General features: G+C 39.1%; 1 protein-coding gene across 1 annotated transcript in view; it reads right to left on the bottom strand.

Moving 5' to 3' along the window:
• Nucleotides 1–21,975, bottom strand: part of GOPC (golgi associated PDZ and coiled-coil motif containing) — a 28,925-nt gene extending 6,950 nt beyond the window's left edge. Inside the window, 8 exon segments of the mRNA XM_030447553.1 lie at nucleotides 93–114; nucleotides 117–267; nucleotides 3,165–3,188; nucleotides 5,687–5,851; nucleotides 20,552–20,658; nucleotides 20,661–20,704; nucleotides 20,706–21,319; nucleotides 21,943–21,975. Of these exon segments, the coding sequence (XP_030303413.1) occupies nucleotides 93–114; nucleotides 117–267; nucleotides 3,165–3,188; nucleotides 5,687–5,851; nucleotides 20,552–20,658; nucleotides 20,661–20,704; nucleotides 20,706–21,319; nucleotides 21,943–21,975 (1,160 nt within the window).
• Between the last annotated feature and the right edge of the window lie 330 nt (nucleotides 21,976–22,305).

Raw genomic sequence — 22,305 nt, 5'->3', positions numbered from 1 at the left:
TGTCTTAACTTTAGACCTACCTCAGGGATGCAAAGGAGAAAACAACAACAACCAAAATACCACGCTAAGAGACACAGATTGACTTTACATACCTTCCAGCCAGTTCCTTATCTAATACTTGGCTGCCAATCTTGCTCCATAAACCTCAGCCTGAAGCACAGCTATATGTCGACGAAGAGCTTCATTTTCCTTCCTCAGCAACTTCACCTCAGCTTCCAGCTGAGCTTCTTCACTTTTTTCTTTCTTGTTAGCTTCAAGTTCTCTCTCCTTAAAAAAAATGTTGAAAGCTTTTTCACATTTAATAATGAAGAGCACTTACTGTTTCTGCACACAAAATGTGAAGTAACTCTCCTGTGTACATGATATCTATGCAAGGAAGAAAATGAAAGCAGGCACTTTAGCACTGGAGCTAGTGGTTTTCATACTCCCCTCTGGGAAGAGGAGGCCTTGCATTCAACTTTGTGCTCCTGACATAATTTTTATCCAGCTTACAACTCCTTAGCACAAAATGCACACGCACTACCTCAAAGTCTAAGGACTGAAATTATCAACAGTGCTTTCCCTGTCACACGTAGCTTGCAGAATTAATGTAGCCTGAATACCATATCTTTACTTATTCCTGTGTTCAAACAGTAGAACCATACAATGAGAGGGAAGATTATTTAAATATGAAAATCACTAAGTGTTTCAATTTTATTGATATTCTTTAACTATGTCAATACAACTTATAACATGACCAGATGTCAAGAAAATGTTCTGAAGTCTGTATATCCTTCAAATGAAAATTATTTTCATGTAAAAACCAAGAAACATCCAAAATACACTTCTGAATCAGACTGTGAATATGACAAAAATAAAGCCAGAGACTCTACACAAGTGCTGCACCTCACAGAACTTAAAAGAGAAATTACTGCAAAATAGCTTTGTTTAAAAAAAAAAAAAAAAAAATAATAATAAAACAAACACAAAATGCACCACGCAAAAACCTCTAGGTAAAAATTCCCTCTAGGAAATGTGCCCTCCCACCATCCTCATGAAAGGAAGTATGGAAATAAAAATTACTTCCATACTGGTCCATCCCAAATGTACAGAAACTGCATAGTCATTATCTTTTCTAATACCCAGAGTACTGGAGCCAAAGAGTTGCTATGCTCAAATCAGACTGCTATTCTACAAAATCTTCTTTAAGAAAAGCATATTTGATATTTTATATTTGATTACTTTTATATAACTTTTTTATATACCTTTCACAAAGTGGGGAAAAAAGCCACCAGAAATAGGAGAATAGTGGAGACAGAGGATCTATTACTGCTCCTGTTTAAAAACATCTCTCAACTGAAACTGCAATAAAACTAAGTTCACTGTAAAGTGTTTTTTAAGACATTTAGAGTACCTTAGAAGTGTTCTTTGTACTTGTACCAATTAAAATATTAAACAAATAAAACTGGGATGTACTACTAAAGAAGTGATGGGGCAGAAACAAAATTTTACAAAACTGGCAAGAACTGTCTCTATCTGTTATCCAACTGTTAATATATATGCTTATCCACTATTCCAGGCCATTAATACCATTAATATGGCTCATATTACAACATTGGAGATATTAATTAAGGCTGGTCCTCCCAAAGAGGAGTATTTAATACTAATAGTTAATTAATAGCTGTATCTAGACATTTATAGCTATTTGCCAGAAAGCAACTCCGAATTTGATGGATTTTACCATCTCCTACACTTGTTGAGCATATATATCAGGTTAAACAAATGTTGTATAATGCACGTATATACATATTGGCCAAATATAGCCCAGCACACTGCTCAGGAGGAATGGCACAAAGGTTGCTTGAAATTACTGGCATCTCACTTCCTGTAATTCCCAAACTGACACCATTTCAGATCAGGTTTGACACCACACACATGCTAGAAATCCTGTCAAAAAGCCACAAAGCCACTTCTGGTCTCTGTCCTTTGAGTTTGGGACAGTCTTGTGAGACTACTTACAAAATCTATTTACTGCAGGATCACTCTTAGCCCAAGAATTTTCACTAATCTACATCTGAAAAACAGTTTCTAAAAATTGTACCCATGATTTTTTTTTCCTATTTTCTCCATTACTATGACTATTACTCAGTGACTGAGGTGGAAAGTTACACTGAGATCCATTCTTTACACTACTCTTGATTGTTTCAAATTGATCATCATGAAGAAAAATCAAAGGTTTACAGTATCTGAAGATACTTGAACACGCTGTCAGATATCTGATGTCTGAAAGAACATGTATTTTTTTGACTGCCAAGAGAAGTGTTAAGCCTCAAAAAAATTTAAGATTGAGAAAGTTACAGAATTGTTTCATGCTTTCTCATGTTTACATAGTATTGCATGTGTTTTGCAAAATAAAAAAAAATAAATTTGTTACTGTGAAAAAAAAAGAGCAACAAAACCAAAAATGCAGTTGCAATGTTGAAGAGCAAAGCTTACAGTTAGCTATTCTGTGGCTTTTCAAAGAGCAAATATTCATCAGAGTAATGATAATGAGGTATGTAACATAATAAAAGTGGAATACTCCTTCAAAAAACAAACCTTCAATTCTATCACTGTAAAAGAGCAAAAAGATAAAAGTTAATGTGGCACCACTTTTTCCTCTCATCTATTGTAATTACTGAGTTTATATCCTTTGGGCAGTTACACAAGCTAGTAAATCATATTAAAAGATGATCATAAAAACAAATGAGAAAAGAGACAACAAGGCAAAGTTGGCAGTATTTTTTTTCAAATTACAATATATAAAATACTTAGTATTACAGTGATAGATTTTAACAGTGTTTATGCTTTAGAAATGGTGTAGCATCCTAAAAAAGTTTGCAGTATGGACAAAAACAATCATTCAGAATGTCATGTTGTCAGATATCACCCCAAATTAGTTGTAACAATAATATATAAAACAGGCACAGACTTAGGAAAGATGCACCAAAACTAGAAAAGGAAAACTAAAAGGCAAAGAAAATTCTTCACATAGCATCTTGCCAACAGACAGGTAGAAAGAAAAAGCCAGATATGTTTTGCCAGTTTCTGAAGCCAATAGATAGAAGCTGTTGCACAAAACAAAAGCACACCCTAAACATTAAAAAAAAAAAAAAAAAAAGAAAAAAGGCAATCAACATACTTACCATTTCATCCACAGAAAGGACAGACTTAAGACAGAAGAAAAGAGTTCCAGAATTAGAGAAACAGGCAATAGGAACTTCAAGGAAATGCAACAACAGAAATTAACTTATTTTAAAATAAATTTATGATAAAATTGTGTATTTCATTAGAAGGCATGAAGAACAAGCATATCGCTATTGTACTTAGTAATTTTGGTATTTTGCATGAAAGTTATTAAAATGATCAAAATTAAAATACAATTATTTACTGTAGTATTGTAAACAATATTTCTTTTAAAATACCAGCAATCTCTATGAAGAACAGCAAGATAATATGAAATGCAAGAAAGCGGTTTCAAAAGTGTCACAGAAAATATATTCTTAAACCTCTACTATTCATAAAAGATTTTTTCTTTTCAGAAACAGTACAAATATGTATTACAAGAGGGACATCCAGGACAGGGGAAGGAAAACAAAAAGATGTATTAAGTGCAACACTTAAGAAAAAAAATTCCACTAGGCAGCTTCATACTTACAAAGAAAAAGTTATTGTGCTTGGAATAAGCAGATACACCACTCCTAAAAAGGGATTCAGTTTAAACTACATGATGTAATCAATTGCTTAATAATCTAAAACATATTTAGAAGTCTTAGATCACCACTATATACAATTTCACGATCTGCAGAGTATACCTTTATGCAAAGAGTCTGAATACAAAAGAAGAGTGGTGGTTGTTATTGAAGAAAGCAGGAAGTTCATTAGTACAGATCTTTTTTTCCCCAAGGCACACTCTGTTGACACAGTCCCTCTTTGCCATCAGAGGCTTTCTGACTGCCAGAAGATCAGCTTTTTTACCTAAAACTAAGACTTCCCACATATTGTCATTTAAGTAACTTCAGTTTTGCTTGCTCAGAATGCCCAGACATTTATAGCTTTCTGTATCTAGAACAGCTTAAAAGTGAATTTCTCTCCATTAGTACTACAAAGTTCCTAAAGGCAAAGTAAAACAAATGCAAAAGATTAGCCTTGATGTTTATAAAAAAGGAGGAACTAAATAGAATTAAGAAGAGAGTATCAATTTAGATTGTTAATACATTCAGTTTCAACACAGATAAAAATCTGAAACAATGCAAGTAAAATGTATTTATTGTCACCTGTGGGGAAAAAAAAACTGCTGTCAATAGAGCACGAAGATTGAATATATCTTCAGAAAATGTTTATAACAATGTAAGTAGAAACAAAAAGGTTAAAAGTATTACTCTATACATCACTCAGAATTAAGCCTCACTGATAAAATGCAGGACTGCAGGGTAAAATGTAGCAGCAATATTTTATACCAATGCAAGATAACACTTAAAAAATGCTGGTTATTATATATATATACTATATATATAAAATACTTATAATATATATAAATGCTTATTTATTGAGCAATAAAAACAATTAAGAGCTCTGAAGAAGCTTCATCTGTTTAAGTTATAATTCTAGAAAAAATAAACTATCTGCGACAATTAAGAAAATGTTACTCTTACCTGAATATGCAAGTACTAGGCTAGGAACACAGATATAATTTAATTACAGCTTTTGGACTGAAACGGGAAGAATTTGGCTCACTCTTGTTATTTAGTGATTAGCCTAGATACCCTTAAGCCTTATAGCCTATTACTGAGTTTTATTATACATTAATTAACAGGATAAAATAGTAGAGGACTCTAATCTACTGTTCCATATATGCAGGGAATAGGTATTTGCAAGAACCTGTGAAGTAATTTTAACCACCCAAAGAGCCAGACTTATGCCAAGTTACACAACATAACTTCACTATTCTAATTTCCCAAGTCTCAGTATTAGAGCCTGGATTTGTGCTGTGGTGAGTAACAAGGCAGACTACATTTTGGCAATCAATGACAGATAATTGCAAAGATTAATTATTCTTAACTTCTGGCGGCTTTGCAAAGGTCTAAGTTTCTAAAAAAACTTATTGCACAAAATTATCAGTGGCTTATTGAGTTATTTTATGACAGTCTGCTGTATGTAGCAATCGATAGCACCATAGCTGCACCTGCAGCACTGTTACAGAGTGACAACAGAGAGGTCTGTGATGTCCCCCTCTTTCTCTGTACAGCAAAAGAATCCCATTCTTATTCTTATCATAATAAGAACAGTAGATTTACCTCACTAAGCTTTTTCAAGATATGTGAGCTTTAGTTGTATTTGTATATTGGAAGCTATCATCTTTTGCAACTTTTGTCTCCAGAAAAAGCTTTCTAAACCACCAAGCATTTTATTCTATTTTAAGAAACTACTAAAAAAATTTATGTAAAAAACAGTTCTTAAATTATTATCCATTATTCAGACATTACTTATGTTAAATTTCATAGTTGCTAACAACCTACCATAAATGTTATTTAAAAATTAAAGTGAATTTCTCTAACATTTTTAACGTGAAAATTTGCAACCAGCTTATTCACATTTTCCAAGGAAGAACTTCAGCCAGGAGAGGAGAAAGCATAATATAATCTTGCATTTAAGCCACCATACTCACCAGTTTTGCCTTAATAGCCCCAGAATCAACACTCGGGCCAGTTTTGGCATGTAGCTGAAGCTGAACAGCATGGAGCTGCAGAAGCTGATCATGCACTTCCTTTTCCAACACTGCTTTCTCTGCCTGTGTTTCCGTCAGTTCAGACTTCAGATCAACTAACTGTGCCTGTGAAGATACAACCCATTGCAGGAATTAGGAATGATGACATGGGGTGATACAGAGATAACATCACTTCTGGTACATACAGATAGTGCAATACAGATAAGAGTATATGCTGTCACAAGTGCCTCAGCGGTACAGGATCATTCACAGGCTTTTTCTTCTCCCCGACTGCCACCGAATTCATTCACCTATAGACCCAGTACCAAACATCCACACTGCTGAAAGTGACAGTAGCCCAGTTTATCTTCAGGTGGACAAAGGAATACAATACTGATGGCCACTACAAAATATAGCAATGACATTAAAACTACATTGGACTTACAAACACTGCAAAGTAAACACGATTTACAACTTAAGAGTAATTAAATCTCTTAAATCTCACTGAAAAATATTGTTGTTGATAGTAAAGTGACAATTATTAACACCACGTTGAAAACAAACAACCCAATTTACCACTTGTTTGTTATCAACAGTTAACTGAAATAGGTGGGCAAACCAGAAGCCATGAACTTGCATGCCCCTAAAACGCATTTGGAGAAAACCAGGAATAGCTATTAACTTTTAAAAAGTGGGTTTGAAACATTTAAAATATAGTTTACATGTAGTGTGTATATCTGGAATAAATGGCAGGTTCTAACATGTTTAACAGTTCTCTTGTTATCCTGAAGTTCAAGTTGCATTTTTAAGATAAACATTAATATATATATATATATAAATATATATATATACATATATATATATAAATATATATATATGAACATTTACATAAGCTCAAAAGCTACTACTTGCCAAAAAAATCCACATAATATGATCTCAGGGTGCAGATTTTTGATCATGCTTAGTATTTGTACGTAAAGTCCCAGTTTATATTTTTGCTTCCAAAAATTTGCAATGAAAGAATAAAACAAAAAAGCCACTGACTGGTCAAAAAATCTCTCTCAGATTGAAGTAGGACATTTTAGATAATTTAATGACATTGTACTAATGTTGAAATTTGCACTGAACATCAAATTGCAAGCCAACAAATGCCCCATTCTTCTTTAAAACTACATTAATTACTTCTTTAAAACATGTGTACTGGTTTTTAAAAAAAAAAAAAAAAGGCAGGAAGCATATGACAATCAGCAGAGGTACTTACTGGGTCTAACTTTAGGCCCATAATTTAGATGGACAGCCTCCTTAAGCTTCCAGCATAATTAACAGATATAAGTAGGCTCTTCCAGAGGTGATTCAGAGCACCTAAATTAGAGTGCAAGTTGAGGAGACCAGTCAAGCCACTCTTCTGCTGCCAAGAAGAATTATCTCCTTTCCTGTCCCTGTCCCCTCCCCATGAGCTCTGCTGATCTCAGATCTGACTCCCCAGGACAGGGCAGAACCACCTCTCACTGTCCACTTAGATGGAGACTCACCTGACCAGATTAGCATTTTTTTTTTGTCAAAGAATGGGTCTGTATGCATTTCTACCTTCCAACTGCCAAAATAATAATAATAAAAAAAAACTTGATAATTTGTAAAACCTCACAAAACACTAAAGCAGAAATTGCCTTCTACAGTAAGATGGTATTTAAAATATCACAAAAATGTATCATTTTAGAGAAATGGGTTACTTTCAAAACCACACTTTACTACTCAGTGACCACCCACAGCTGAAGTCTCTCTGCTAGAGCACACATCTGAACTAAAGCAGGAAATAAAAATCACCCACAGAAGAGGTGATGGTATAATACAGAGCAGATAATTAAGACCTTAATAATAAAGACAGTTTGACCCAGTCACAGATTTGCATAATGTATAACAATATTCTATTTTTATTATTTCTTATTATAATAATATATATTTTTTTAAAAGACCACTAATGCCTTCCTCCTTTCAAACAGGTAGTTAACAGCTTCTATTGCTTTTATATGACACATGCACAAACACACATCCTTACTAATTTGAATTGCCTGGAAAAGTATAAAGTGGCAGAATAGATAAATTACATCAGTTTAATATTGTCCAGCCTCACCTGGTAGAGAATGGCATGTAAGGAACAGAACAGAGTTCTGGTGGGGAAGAAGAAAAGAAAAGAAAAGGAAATAAATAAATAAATAAAGTTATTTCCCTGTGCAAATGACAAAGCAGAGAACGATGGCTACCAAAGGGATCACAAAGAGACATCAAACTCATAATAATAAAAAAAAGTATTCCACATATGACCTAAGATTTCAATTCATATCCTGCTGTTTTAATAAAGAGAGCAAAACAAGGAATGGTGTGAGTGCATATCATAGAAGTAATCTGTTTACTCCTTATCAAAAGTCATAAATCTTATCCCCAGGAACAGATGCAGATACAACAGTCACCCTGAAAAGTACATGTTAAGTTGGTTTCAATCCTGTGAACCTTCTACTATGAAGCCTGATAAATCTTTGCATTATTTCACAGAAGTTCTGCTTTTCTCAGCTTGGCCAGCTCACATAATTTTCCTTTATACTATTTTTCCAGCATTGGTATTTTTCCACATCCTCACTTTGTTATAAAGGAATCATATGGTAAGACCACTGGAAATTCAACTGCTCTACCTCCAGTTCGTCCAGTTCTGAACAATAACACAGTAAAAAACAGACAGGAGACAGAGCCAAAAAAACAATGAACACAAACAAGATCGATCTATCTAAGGCCACTCCTTCTGAGAGCACCATTGACTGCACAAGGCAGTGATTCTACATAAAAAAAGATGGTGCTAGATCATATAATGTTTCAATTTGCATAAGCACAACTAGGATAAATCAGTGTTTCACAAGCAACTGTACAAATCCTTTAATGAGCAGCTTTTTGAAAATACTCCCCAAGACTTGAAGGAAAGATGTTGTAGATTTTGCAGCTCACCTGTGACTGTCTAGAATTTGTGGGGAAGCCAGTTCAGGGCAGAAGTAATGAACACTCACCCACAAAAAAACATTCAGCTTCAGGGATAGGAGAGTCTAGGAAGAGCCACCAAACAACAAACAGAGAACAGATACATTCATTGGGGAACAAGAAGGGGCAGAGGTTGAAGAGAAGGTAGTTTATTTATATTATCAACATCCTTCAACAGTAACTTGGTGATTCAGTCAGAAGAGGAACTCTTCCATACTTAGGACACTATAAAACCATGCAGATTAGCAATTACCATGAATTGGCAACTATCATACTGCAAGGTAACACTTTAATTTCCATCTCCTGACCCATCTGTGAGTCTATGCATCAGGTAACACACAGCTGGTAGCAGACTGGACTGTGGCTTCTGGAAGCATGATTTAATAATGAAAACCTACATCTAACCCTACAGCACAGACAAAGGGAGAACTGGAGGATCAAGCAAACAGGAGACAGAAGAGTTGGACTTGCATAGCTCTTTTTTCTTTTTACTGTGCCAGCTGTTAGCAAGGTCAATGCCTTTTGACATATGCCCATTTGTCTCTTGCCCACTGAAGTCTTGAATGTTTTCCCCAGACAAAGATCCGTAAGTGGAATTAGATACCGATGGTAATGGGCAGCACCTGGACCTGGGCATTATACTGGGAGCCAAAGCTTACTGAAGTCAACCAGAAAATAACCAAGTTTCTTCTTCATTAAAGGAAATCAGAAACTTGCTTGAGTGCTCCACTTTTCCCACCTCTCTTGCCTGGGTAGAATGATCAGTAACTTTTCCTGAGCAGTTGGGAGTTCAATACTGGTTGCTAGCAGAGAAATCTGAGAAGATACATAAATGAGTCAATGTGGAAAAGACTAAGAAAAAAGAATGGCATTACTGACAGACTCACTTCTTTTTCTATAGTACCTCATTCAAGCTTGTTCTCCAGTTTCTCATATATAATATAAGACATTTGATTGTTAAATCCTTGTATCTACTGTCCTGATTACAATACACACATTATCAACTATTTAAAACTTACTCTTATTTCTTACCTTTTTTCTCCTGACTGTTCTGAAAAAAATAACCAATCCAACCTTTAAGACTGATCTGATCTGATCTCTCCAGGGTGGGAGTGAGAAAAGGTAATTCCATAATCCTGTTTTTACTTTTCTTCCACAAAATACAAATAAACACATGCTATTTCAGAAACAGCTACTGCCTCTGATTGCCACCACATAAGCCTATAACCAAGCTACCTCTAAACTTCAAATAAAGTCTAGAATTTGAGTAAATTGCAGATCTTGGTCAAATAGCAAAACTCAGTATTTATCTTCTAAACATTCTAACACTGGGATGATACCAGAAGAATAGTTTTGAAAGGCTAACTAAATATTTAACTCAATTTTGGAACACTCTTTACCATTTACCAGGTATTTTCTATTTCACTGTTATTTCAATTGCAACAACTCAAGAATTTATAAATTATTCTTTTTTTTTCTGTATGATATGAAAGGAAATAAATCATGGCATTAAGTCAAACATTATTCTGCAGACCTTTCAAAAACAGTATTATAAAAATAATTTTAAAATCTCTAGACAAAACAGTCCAGATATAATGTCCTTTTATTTTTAATCAACAGTTCTAATTTTCTGTTCAAGTAGTTATGAACTACCAGTAAGTTGCGTTTGATATAAATGATCTTATGCTAAATATGTATTTTAAGCTGACAGTCACAGAATTCTTGAAGTTTTAACCAGTGTTTTTCACCAGGAGTGAGAGGTTTTGAGCCTAAGAAACCAAAGAAACATAATTGAGGCCTCTTCCAGTTATTTTGCATTATATGATTTCTTTTCATATAATGTTCTGAACTCTCACAAAAAAAACCCTATTTATTCATCCACCTGTACTTTTGTCATAGAAAAATGATTGTTAGAATAACTACACAGAAATAATTTATTTCTATGAGATCTCAGAACCGTACTCAAAGATCCTATTGTAGGTTTGTACATAATAGAGACTAGAAATGTAGACCTTGCCCTGAACAAGTTTCAATGTAAATACACAAAGGAAATTATGAATAAATGTGACATAAAAGAAAAGTACAAATAGAGAGATATTTGTCTATAGAACTCTGTAACAGGAAGTAGACAGATGGCATGCTAAAACCACAAGTTACCATTTTGCATAACCTTCTCTGCTTGAATATGGCATTATAAGGTGGCAATATTGTGACCTCTGAGATCTAAAGCATCAGAGGGAACACACAGAGACTGAGAAAACTTCAGAAGTGGGATGATGATGACTAACACACCATGTTGATAGGAAACAATCTACCTCTCCCTACTGAAAGGGAAATCAGTTGCAAGGAAGTGGGTGCAGAGGGTGGGTGGGTGCAAGGAAAAAAAAGAAAAAGGAAAAAAAAAAAAAGAAAAAAAGAAAAAGCATCATCAGATAGAAGGTTTTAGCTTAGAGAAAAGCTTTTTCATTTTCTGAGCTATCATTACAATAATTTCTGCAGTACAGACAATAGTTTTTTTGAGCTAATTGACATAAAAAAACCCTAAGACTTATCCATTACCCAGACATTAGGACTACAAATAAGAGCCAGGCTAAACTGCAAAACTAGGCTGTAGGCCAGATTAATACTGGGACAAGGCAGTGGCATTATTCACCACACCAAATAAAAATGAGAGGAAGACCTGAATTCTCTCAACATCAAAGTGTAATTAATGCTTTTTGAGGCTAGCAATGATGCATTTTTCAATTTATCTATTTCTTAGGGTTTTTTTGAGCTAGCATAAAGGACATATAGAAAACACACAGGCTTTTCTGCAAAGGAAAGCTAGATACATTAAAAAAAATATCCATCAGATTACTAGCCTCCAGTGACCAAAAGTCATAAGCCAAGCACTCATCAAATGCCTCCAAAGTACTCTTTAAAGACTTTTTATCATTTTCCTTTAATTTCAGGCCTTTAGGGTACACCTAATTCATTCTCACACCAAGTTTTCTAAAATCATAAAAGTCTGAAGACTGGATTTTCTAAAGATTATTTTTCTCCACTGTATCATCTCTAAATGCCAGCAGCTAGGTCTTCAAGATACATTGAAAACAAGCACACTAGCAATAAAAAAAACCCCAAACCTCACAGACTGGTAATATTTCATCATATCTATCTTAGCTCCCTACCAAGGCAGTCTGACATCATTTTATCTGTACATACACATTTCTCCCTGTTTCACCCTCCCTCCCTGCTGATTTGAATGAATTCAAACGAATCTCTTGTGAGGGTAAAGGCATGTATGATTTAAGTTCCTACAACCAGTAAGTTTTACCATTCAGCAAGAAAGAGTGACAGGTAAGTACTCTCACAGAGAGAAAAGTGGAAAGAGTCGCATCTTAGCTAGTTTGTTTAATCCACACAAAGAAGAGAGCAAACAGCCTGGTGGCTCAGGACCACACACACAGTGCTAAGACAGTGACTGCGCTGCTGCCTCTTGCCCAGTCAACTAACCAAAATCATAGCTAGGTGAAGAGGCTAAGGATGCTATGGCATGGAAATGCAGAGAAAACAGGAGAGAACTGGGTGTGCCAGAATCAGAAGGTTTGAGTGTAGTGGAACAAAGCAGTCAGACGCCTCTGATTACCGAGAAGTGGGTGTGAGCCGGTATCAAATCCACCTGTGCCCAATCAGGGCAGGCCCCCTATTGAGCATGTGCAAGACCAGGGGGCCAATAAAAGGTGAAACTCACGCCCACAGACTAGCTCACTCTTGGGTTAGACGAGAGAGACTGGTAGCTCTCAGAGCACTGTATTACCTTCATTGCGCCACCAGTGCTCATTGCCTCTAGGGTGAGGCTCTCTGTGGAGTCTCGAACCCGGGGCCTTCAGCATTGCAGTACTGGGTCTTAACCAGCTGCACCACGAGAGCCTCACCTTGAAGGCGATGAGCGCTGGTGGCGCAATGAAGGTAATACAGTGCTCTGAGAGCTACCAGTCTCTCTCGTCTAACCCAAGAGTGAGCTAGTCTGTGGGCGTGAGTTTCACCTTTTATTGGCCCCCTGGTCTTGCACATGCTCAATAGGGGGCCTGCCCTGATTGGGCACAGGTGGATTTGATACCGGCTCACACCCACTTCTCGGTAATCAGAGGCGTCTGACTGCTTTGTTCCACTACATTTGAGTGACTTGAGAAAGTGCTTGGTATTTATTTGAGGACAAAAGTGCTCCCCACACATCAGTAGGAAGCGAGATTTCACAAGCTCCATTGATTCTGTTACCCATAAAACACCTCTGATATATATATTTTTAATAGCTAATTTTACAAGACAGGTGAATCTTACTACAGAATCAAACCAAAATCAGCAAAGTGTACGAGATGATTTTACTTCTTCAGCACCATGTCCACATGTAATTTATGCCAGACTCCAGAATGTTTACCAATATATGTCTTTATATATTTAAATATTCAGTCCTGATCAGGAGTATTAATCTTCTGATTTAAAGGCCAAAGGAACTAGGATGATAGAACAGCAGAGCACACTACAGTACTGCAGTTACTCTTGTGGCTTCTGCCCCAACACGTGCACAAAAACAATATAAATACCAAGATACCACTCTAACATATTTGCTTAACATTACCTTTGGGGACATTTCTCTAGGACAGAATGTTGCTTAAAGGCAAAAGGAGGTTAAAAAAAACCCCATCTGATTTACACTTTACAAACAATGAAACCCATTATTCTAAGTGTTCTCCATACCATTACACAACTGCAGGGCAGGAAACTTTTAAGGACATGACAGCTGTAGCTCCTACAGCCTGAAGCCTAATGTACTCCATAGACAACCAGATACTCAGTGATGTTGATCAGCAAGTGCCCTGCATACACGAAGTCTATGAACCACGCAAAAGCCCATAATACTAATAAGCTTTCATGGGGACCCCACCTAACTCTTGACATCAGCTCTCCGATATGACATCCAAACCTCTTCTCGTTTCTCTAATGGCTTTAGAAAGGATTCTGTCCCCATTATCTCACCACTGTCACTTCACCACTTTGACTACAGGTCTCCCAAAAGACAAGCACACTCCACTCTTCCTCAGTCCTTGACTATTTGATTCCCTCCTACTATTCAACAGCATTTGTTCCAAATTCCCAAACACCATTCACCTTTAATGGATTGGTTTTAACAAGAAACATGACACAGATCAGAACCGTACTGATCTCACTGTGCTCCTTGCAAGCAGCTAAACAAAATAGATATGAGGTCCTGCAGCTGGTCCAGAGGGCAACTAGCTGGTAAAGGGACTCCAGCACAAGTCCTGTGAGGAAGGGCTGAGGGAGCTGGGGGTGTTCAGCCTGGAGAAGAGGAGGCTCAGGGGAGACCTCATCACTCTCTACAGCTCCCTGAAAGAAGGGGGTAGCCCAGGGGGGTTTGGTCTCTTCTCCCAGGCAGCTATCAGTAACACAAGAGGACATGGAATTAAGCTCTGCCAGGGGAGGTTTAGGTTGGATATTAGAAGAAATTCTTTACAGAGAGGGTGATCAGGCATTGGAATGGGCTGCCCAGGGAGGTGGTGGATTCTCTGTCTCTGGAGGTTTTTAAGAAGAGACTGATGTGGCACTCAGTGCCATGGTCTGGTAACCATAGTGGTAGTGGATCAAGGGTTGGACTTGAGGATCTCAGAGGTCCTTTCCAACCCAGACGATTCTATGATTCTATAGAGATGTACAAAATGCAAGTTTCCGTATAAATTATACACTTGTGAACCACAACTGCTGTTGATTAAAGACCCCAATTTCAACAACAAACAAAAACAACCACTTGGATTAGCCTGGTTCAAGAATTAACTTTAAAAGGCTGGACTTAGATCCTAAAAAGGATACATGTAATTTAGTTTTTAGTTTAGTTAAAGCTCTAAATAACAAAAAAATCTTTTATGATGTGGCTTATAAGAATGTGACAAATTTCTATGGTTTACTGACTCCTTAAGCGAACCACACAACAGTGATGCTATGTCTGTGGTAAAAAAAAAAAAAAAAAAAAAAAGAAAAGCAAGTATATGAACATCACATGTATGAATGAACTTGTAATTACTTAGTCTGGCTTTGATGTTCAAAAGAATACAAGTACAAGACACACCTAAAACTAATTGCTCTACTTCTCAGATTCAGATTCTATTCTTGACAAAAATTTAGGAGATTGGTCAAAAAACTAAAAGGATGCAAAACAGCATTCGTATTTGTTTCTTCTCTGCTGAATAGTTCTGTATTTATCATTACTTGCACACTTTTTGTCTCATAAATTAAAATAATTAACATTAATACATACAAAGCATTTAAAAATTTATTCCTGTTCGTATAAAAAGGGATACATCAACCAACATTTATATTCAGGACACTAGATCTTGCTTCCCTCTCTATCATAAAATACCTGTTGCTGCAGAGACATATTTACTGTTTTCTCTTTGCTTTACCTATTGTTTCCTGCCACTGTCTTATGATGCAGGTCAGACACACTTACAGAAGCCACAGGTTTGGGGTTTTTTGAAATCATGGGCTTGTACACTTTGCTGCAGAGCCAAAATTTCCTGTCTGCCCCACAAATATATTTTTTCAAGGTTTCCCAGGCTTTCTAGCTGTTTATTAAGACACAGAACTTTGGGTTCAGAAGTAGTTTTACTATTGCCATTATTTTGAAAAGCCACACTACCTCTGCAAATAACTGACTAAATAAAACTAAGTAAATATAAATTAAAATAATTGTTCCTATTACTATTTTCTGGCAGCTCACAACTGAGACAGAGAAAAGAAAAAGTTTACTACACATTGACTGAAACTAAAGTAAGCTAGTTAAACTTGTAGAGAAATCCAGGGCTTCTAATAAATGCGAATTAATATAGGTGACCCTTAAAAAAGAGCGTATTACTGTTAGAAAAGTTACATGTATCAAACTAAGGACAATTTAGTATATAGGGAACTGCAAAACATATGCCAAACATGTTCCTCAGCTTCCCAAACATCTGAAAACTCTTCACATTTCAGGGATATAAAATTAGCTGGATAAAACTCAATCAACTCGTTTTCCAAAAGCCCACACTCTACCTAGTATCAGCAGGTATATGTTCCAAAAGAGAAAATATATCCTTAGTTCAAGTGTAATAATAAAATACAATCCCAGTAAATAATATAAATTTATATGAATATTTTGAAAAAATTAAACAACTAACTTGTCTTACGAATTGATACCAACTGTGTTCTCAGTTTTATAAAAGTATCTATAATGGGATGAAGAAATACTTTGGTCTTCAATAGTGCACTGATCACTCCAAGGTAACAGAGGGAAGGGAAAAACCCTAACAGACCCTCAAAAAGGAAGATGTACAGTCCTCCCTTGGTTTAAAAATTACTGTTAAACAGCAAGCAGAACGAAAATTTCACAGCGTGCTGCATAAGCAGATTACCTACATATAAACTTTACATATGCTTGAACTGATACAGTAACAAATTAACTTACAGAGGAATTCACCTTATAGGAACAAGTTCCTCTAAAACAGATAACTTGATTCTAGGTTCATCAAGGACATAAACCTGCACAGGAGATTAACTTCCTTAGAGATAAACTTCTTAGACGAAAGCTTAAATGTCTTCCTTAACTTAAGCATGTATGTTGGCTTAACACAATTGCCAAGACACTGGGTGTGCTCTACCAGACATTCCTTTCTAGCTTGTTCATTTAAAATTACAGAATCAAACTGGCAGCCAAGGTGCCAGAGTTGAAGTCAAGCTCAGTTTTCTCTGTCACAATAGCTTATTTTACAAAATTGCACTATACACAACTTTTTTTTTCTTTTTTTTAATGGACATTTACAAAATGACACAGTCTGCATCATATATTTTTTTCACCCTGAGTAATTATGGAACAGGAAAACCAAATCCTATTAACTTTCTCTCAATTAGAAATCTACTGAAATCTCATGTACTGACTGCAAGCCTAGATCTGCTGATTTGTAATACTTTCCAGGAGAAAAAGCGTCACAAAAATCTCCTCTAAAATGGCTGTCACCTCCTTTTGTTCTAACAGTCAGAGGCCTTTACCATCCTCCATCAAGATACACTCCTTTATTTATTGATACTAAAGTGAAGCTGACTGCACAAAAGGCAGTAGCTTCTATCACCTAATACATTTTTTTCCTCTGGAATAACCTACTTAATTCAATTCTGTCCCATTGTGGCCAGCAGGAAAATATGAAAACAAGTCCTCCTCCCCTTGTGTGTAATTAGTTTAATTGAGGACTGCAAATGTTATTAGCACACTACTATGTTTATAGCTTTTCACCACCCTTAAGCACAAGTAAATTTACCTGCACAGATCCACTGTGTAGAATCTATGCACAGTGGTTCCTTCTAAAAACAATTTACCCCAGGACTGGCAACATATAATTCCCTCTTTGGAAACTACCATCTTCCCGGAATCCATCGTTCGCTATTCTGAAGTATCTATACACTAATGATGCCCGAGCATATTTTGTGGAGTCCTACTGCAAGAGCTTCCATCCACCAAAGCACCTTAGCTGTGCCTCTGTATCAGTCACAACTGTAGCAACCAGAAAATACGCATTAGTCTGATAAAGTTGATTAATCAACATCTCTTTATTCTTGTCTGTAATACTATAGTAAGACATGACAATTCCAGCCAAGGAAATGGAACAGGCAGTCAACAATACATGGAGCTGCTGAATCATGTCCCAGAGTAGGGCCAGGAGGATAATCAACAGGCCGGGACACCTTTTCTGTAAAGACAGGATGAGGGCTTGGGGTTGTTCAGCTGAAGAAGAGAAGGCTCCAGGGAGATCTTATAGTGGCCTTCCAGCACCTAAGGGAGCCAACAGGAAAGTTGGGGAGGGACTTTACAAGGGCATGTTGCAAAGGACAAGGGGGGAACAGAGTTTAAAGCAAAACAAAATGGTTGGTTGAGAAAAAAAATGTTTTACAACGAGGGTGGTAAGACACTGAAAACAAGTCATCCAGGGAGGCTGCGTTATGCCCCCTCCCTGGAAAGTGCTCGAAGGCCAGGCTGGATGGGGCTCTGAGCAACCTGGTCTAGCAGGAGGTTCCCTGCCCATGGCATTGAGGGGTCAGATTGGAATGATCTTTAAGGTCTCTCCCCAAACCCAAACCACTTTATTAATTTGAATTTTCCTTTAGGATTATAATATCAAACATTCAGTAGGACAACAGCAATCAAATGCAGCTTAGGAGTAAAGTTTAACTTTTTACCAGTCACTGACATATTTAGTCAAAGTATTATTTTGCTCCAAACAGAGGCATAGTTCTGAAGAAGGATGTAACTTACTGGCTTGAATAAATGTTTGTACATAAGTAAACTTGAATTTTTATGAATGTGATGAAAGCTTTGAATTAAAACGTACAAGCACTATAAAGTTATGACTGTCACACTAGGAGAAATTACTGTAATGTTTTAAAAGTTACATGCAATACAGTAACTTGGCATTATTAAGGAAAAAAATGTCAAGGCACCCAATTAATATGGAAGTATTAATGTCAAGTGACTTCTTTGGAAAACATGTAACTGTATCCTGCATTTTGGACACTGAGGCTTTTTGACTAAACATCTGCTTAAACCAACCACAAGAACACTTATTCCTTAACAGAAACAGCTCTATCCTTTTGAAAGGTTAATGGCAGTTTCCAGTTCAAGCTTATGACTCTTATAATAAACAAGCTCCTAAAATTAACACCTTCAAGACAATTAGTATAACAGGCCCCACTGGAAAGAAAAACACCCTTTTAGGAATGAGGCCTAATACATATCCATAATAACAATATTTCCACAAAATAAAAAATTTTCCATATTAACTCCCTCTGGACTCCGAGTATCATTTTTATCAATTACTTCACATGCTTAGGCATACACAATTATGCTATTACAGCTACTAACTGAGCTCTTTTGCTCTTCAACTCATTTGAATCTAGGGGCACACGCTGTCAGTTCTTTAGGCGCCCCTGAACAACTTTTAATTAGATACCAAAACTCCTTTCAGGATCTAAGTTTTTGCCATTTCCTTTCAAACTACTTAAGCTTGAAACAACTTTTCAAATAAATATTTACCAAGCATTGTCTCATTCTTTTAAAATAACCCGAAAATGCATCTGCTTTTACAAGTCTGTACACAACACCCACCATCCTGTGTAATGTGCCATAAGCACCGTTTGTCTACTATAAAACTCATGTCACTTCTACTGTGCTGTAAAAATTAAGCATACTGTATAGCTTGAACGTACAACTACAAACCCAACACTAAAATGTGGTATGACAGCATAGGAACATAAACACAAAGAATACCATAAACCATCACTAAGTAAGTATTCTGGTGAAACTGAAGACTGCAGAATTAAAGCAGCTCCTAGTGTAATAAGGTCTTTGTTCTACTCGGAAGTATCCTGTTCCCCTGTTAAACTCTAAGGATTGTTTTGTATAACAGTATCTTCATACCAGGAAGAAAACTGGATTAAAATTGAAGCAAATTTACTTACTTTACTTCCTACTGTATGACAGACGTTCAGAAGAGCAGGTTATTGTTTGGAGTGCCTTAAATACCTTTATTATAAGTGTAACACAAAGGACTGAACGGATTTAATTCTGTGGTTTTACTTGTCTATTGAAACTCTTAGAAAGCACATACTTTCATTTTCTAATAATTTTCCCCATTACTCCCATTTATTTAGAAGGTAGTAGAACAAGCAATAAAATTCTAAAAAGCATGGCCTGCATGAGATACTGAAGAATTTGGAGGGTTTTAGCCCAAAGGAAAAGGTAATCTAGGGAAGTACATCAACAGCTTTCTAATATGCAAAAGAATGACAAGAGAGCAGTTAACATCCACACAAGTTAAGAAGACAACAAATGACACCACCTACTAAACCAAAGACAACTCAGATGGGACTCCAGTTATCAAAAGACTAATGTTACCCAGAAGCTCCTTCCAGAGTGCTCTAGTTCTCACTCAACTCACAGGACCCACAGCCCTGCCTCTTAAGCAGCATCAGCACCACCACTTGTTTCCAGCTGTTTTGCTTCTTTCTTCTCACCCTGACTGAAATTCTGGATTAGGCAGGAAGAAAACTTTCCAGGCAGTAAGGACAGATCTCTTCTCACAGCATGTGCCCTCTCCAATATTAATTCTCTGACGTACGTCTGTCAGAGAGCTATTTGACCCGCCTTGCAGTATTAAGGGACACGAGACCTGGTGAAAGTCCATCATCCCAATCCATTTTTCCGTTTCCCTTACTTGAAAGCAGGAATAACGTCCTCATCTTTGATGACTGACTGTAAGCTTTAAAGCATCCTGATCCTGTGTCTTCCCCCCTTTTTAAAGCCTTTCCAAAGTCACCAGAGACTAATGCAAACAGGAGGCCAGTCAGCAGCATCTGTTGCTCAAGACTGCTGCTCTCCACATCAAAGACAACTTTTTTTGGCACGCACCGCTTCATGCCCACGCTTTAATAACCCAAAACCAGAGGACCGGCACAGCCAGGACGGAATCCCACGGGGCCGGACACAGCTTCCCAAAACGCGGAACCAGGTTAATCCTCCCCAGCTGCTTCACCCAGCAGCCGCAGGGCCCGGCCGGGGCTGCCTCGGCGGGCTGGGCAGGGACCCCACAGGCCACCCCGACACCTCCCCGGGTGCGGGGGGCTCCGGGGATGCGCACCGCCCAGGCCGGCCCGACCCCGACTGAGGAAGGGAAGCCCCACCCCCGCCCCGGAGGCCCCGGGGACCTCCTCATCCCCCCTCACCTCCAGTTTATGGTTGATCTGGGAGGACGGTCTGCGCCTTGTGCAGAGCTGGGCGAGGCAGGAGCTGAGGCTCGTCATCTTCTGCCGCCCCTCATAGGTGATGTCGCCTGGTCAGGGTCGATCTCTCCCAGCAGCAGGTCACGTCCACGAAGGCTTGTCGAACTCCTTCTCCAGCACCTCCAGCCAGCGGAACATGGACACCCCGCCGCCCCGGCCGAGGACGAGCCGACGGCTCCCCCGCCGCCAAGCCGCGGAGCCCGGCCCGCAGGAACCGCCGCCCGCCGCCCGACATGGCTGCCGCTGCTGCCGCCCCCTCCCCTTGCACACCCCGGGCCGGGCAGCGCCCGCGCCCCCTCGGCCTCCCTCAGCCCACACCTCCCACCTCAGCCCCCCAGGGGCGACCGCTCGCCCCTCCCCTCCCCGTCCCGCCCCGCAGGAGAAGGGCAGCGGCGGGCAGCGCGGGCAGCGGATCCCACCCGGCTCCGCCGGGACGGGCCACGCAGGGGAAGCCCGGGGAAGGAATGCGGCGACGGCGCATGCGCGGTGGGGGCTGACGGCGGCGGCGCGGCTGGCGCTGCCTGCCACAACTCCCGGCAGGGCCCGGGCAGGGACAGGCAGCAACGGCCGAGTACCGAGACCCTGATGGCGCCTTATGCGCCGCCCGCTCTGCGCCGCCAGGGGACGCTGCGGGACGCGACCTGAGGGAGGCGGAGGAGCCCCCGCCCCGCCCCGCCCGGGGTCTCGGTGCCGCTTGGGTCGCGTCCTCCTCTTCACCGTCCCGGTACCGGGCGGCCCGGTTCCAGGGAGTCAGGCGGTGAGGCCGCCGCTCCGCCTCCGCCGGCAGGCACGAGTCGTTCAGCCTGCGTCCCTACTCCAGCTCTGCGAGTAAAGGTTCCGCCCGCCCACTCGCCTCTTGAAGGAAAAACCCTTCACAGGCGCCCGCGGTGTCTGGCGCCACGTAAAGGATATTTCCCTGGGAGGATCGTAGTTTTTTGTGTTGCGTTCCGCGTTTTCTCGGGCTTTAACCGTTGGTGTTGAGAGGAGTCGCCAGCCTCTGGAGAAGCGGCGGGCTCGTCCCGTGGGGTCCCCACCTGGGAATTCCGCCTGAGGCGGCGGCGGGACGCGGCGCTTGGAAGGGTCGGGTCGACCTCAGGGTTTTGCCTGCCAGCACCTCCCTCACGGGTGTTTCCCCCGGTCTCGCTTTGTGTCTTACAGACAGTTCCACTTGTTTTCAGGCTCAGGAGACTGCAGTATCAACAGCTGGAATGCCAACAAAAGTATTTAAATGTCCACGTTCCCCTTTCCTGTGGGAGTGCGAAAGAGAAATCACAGAACCAGAATCAGCATGGTTGAAGATAGTATACTGAGTCAGCTGTCAAGTTCTACAGCACCTTAACCACTACATCATCTCCCAAGTGGCACATCTACCCGTTTAATACCCCCAGGGACAGCGACTCCACCACATCCTGGGCAAATTATTCCAATGCTTCACTCTGCCCCAGAACTACAGGTCTGTCACAGTTGAGGAAGAGCTCTAAGACCACTGCTTCCAATTGCCAACAGCTCCCCCTCTCCCCAAGCAAAATACATATAACAATATCTATCACCCACTAGAGCGTTTTGAACTGCATCATCTACATGGTTTTAAATACTTCCAGGGATGGTGACTCACCACCTCCCTGAGCAGCTCATTCCAATGCCTAACTACTCTCTCAGTAAAGAGATTCTCCCTCAAATCTAGTCTAAACCCCCCT

This window comes from Calypte anna, chromosome 3 (genome assembly GCF_003957555.1).
Source record: "Calypte anna isolate BGI_N300 chromosome 3, bCalAnn1_v1.p, whole genome shotgun sequence".
NCBI lineage: Eukaryota > Metazoa > Chordata > Aves > Apodiformes > Trochilidae > Calypte > Calypte anna.
The sequence above is the reverse complement of the archived record's forward strand: the minus strand, read 5'-3'. Positions and strand labels throughout refer to the sequence as shown.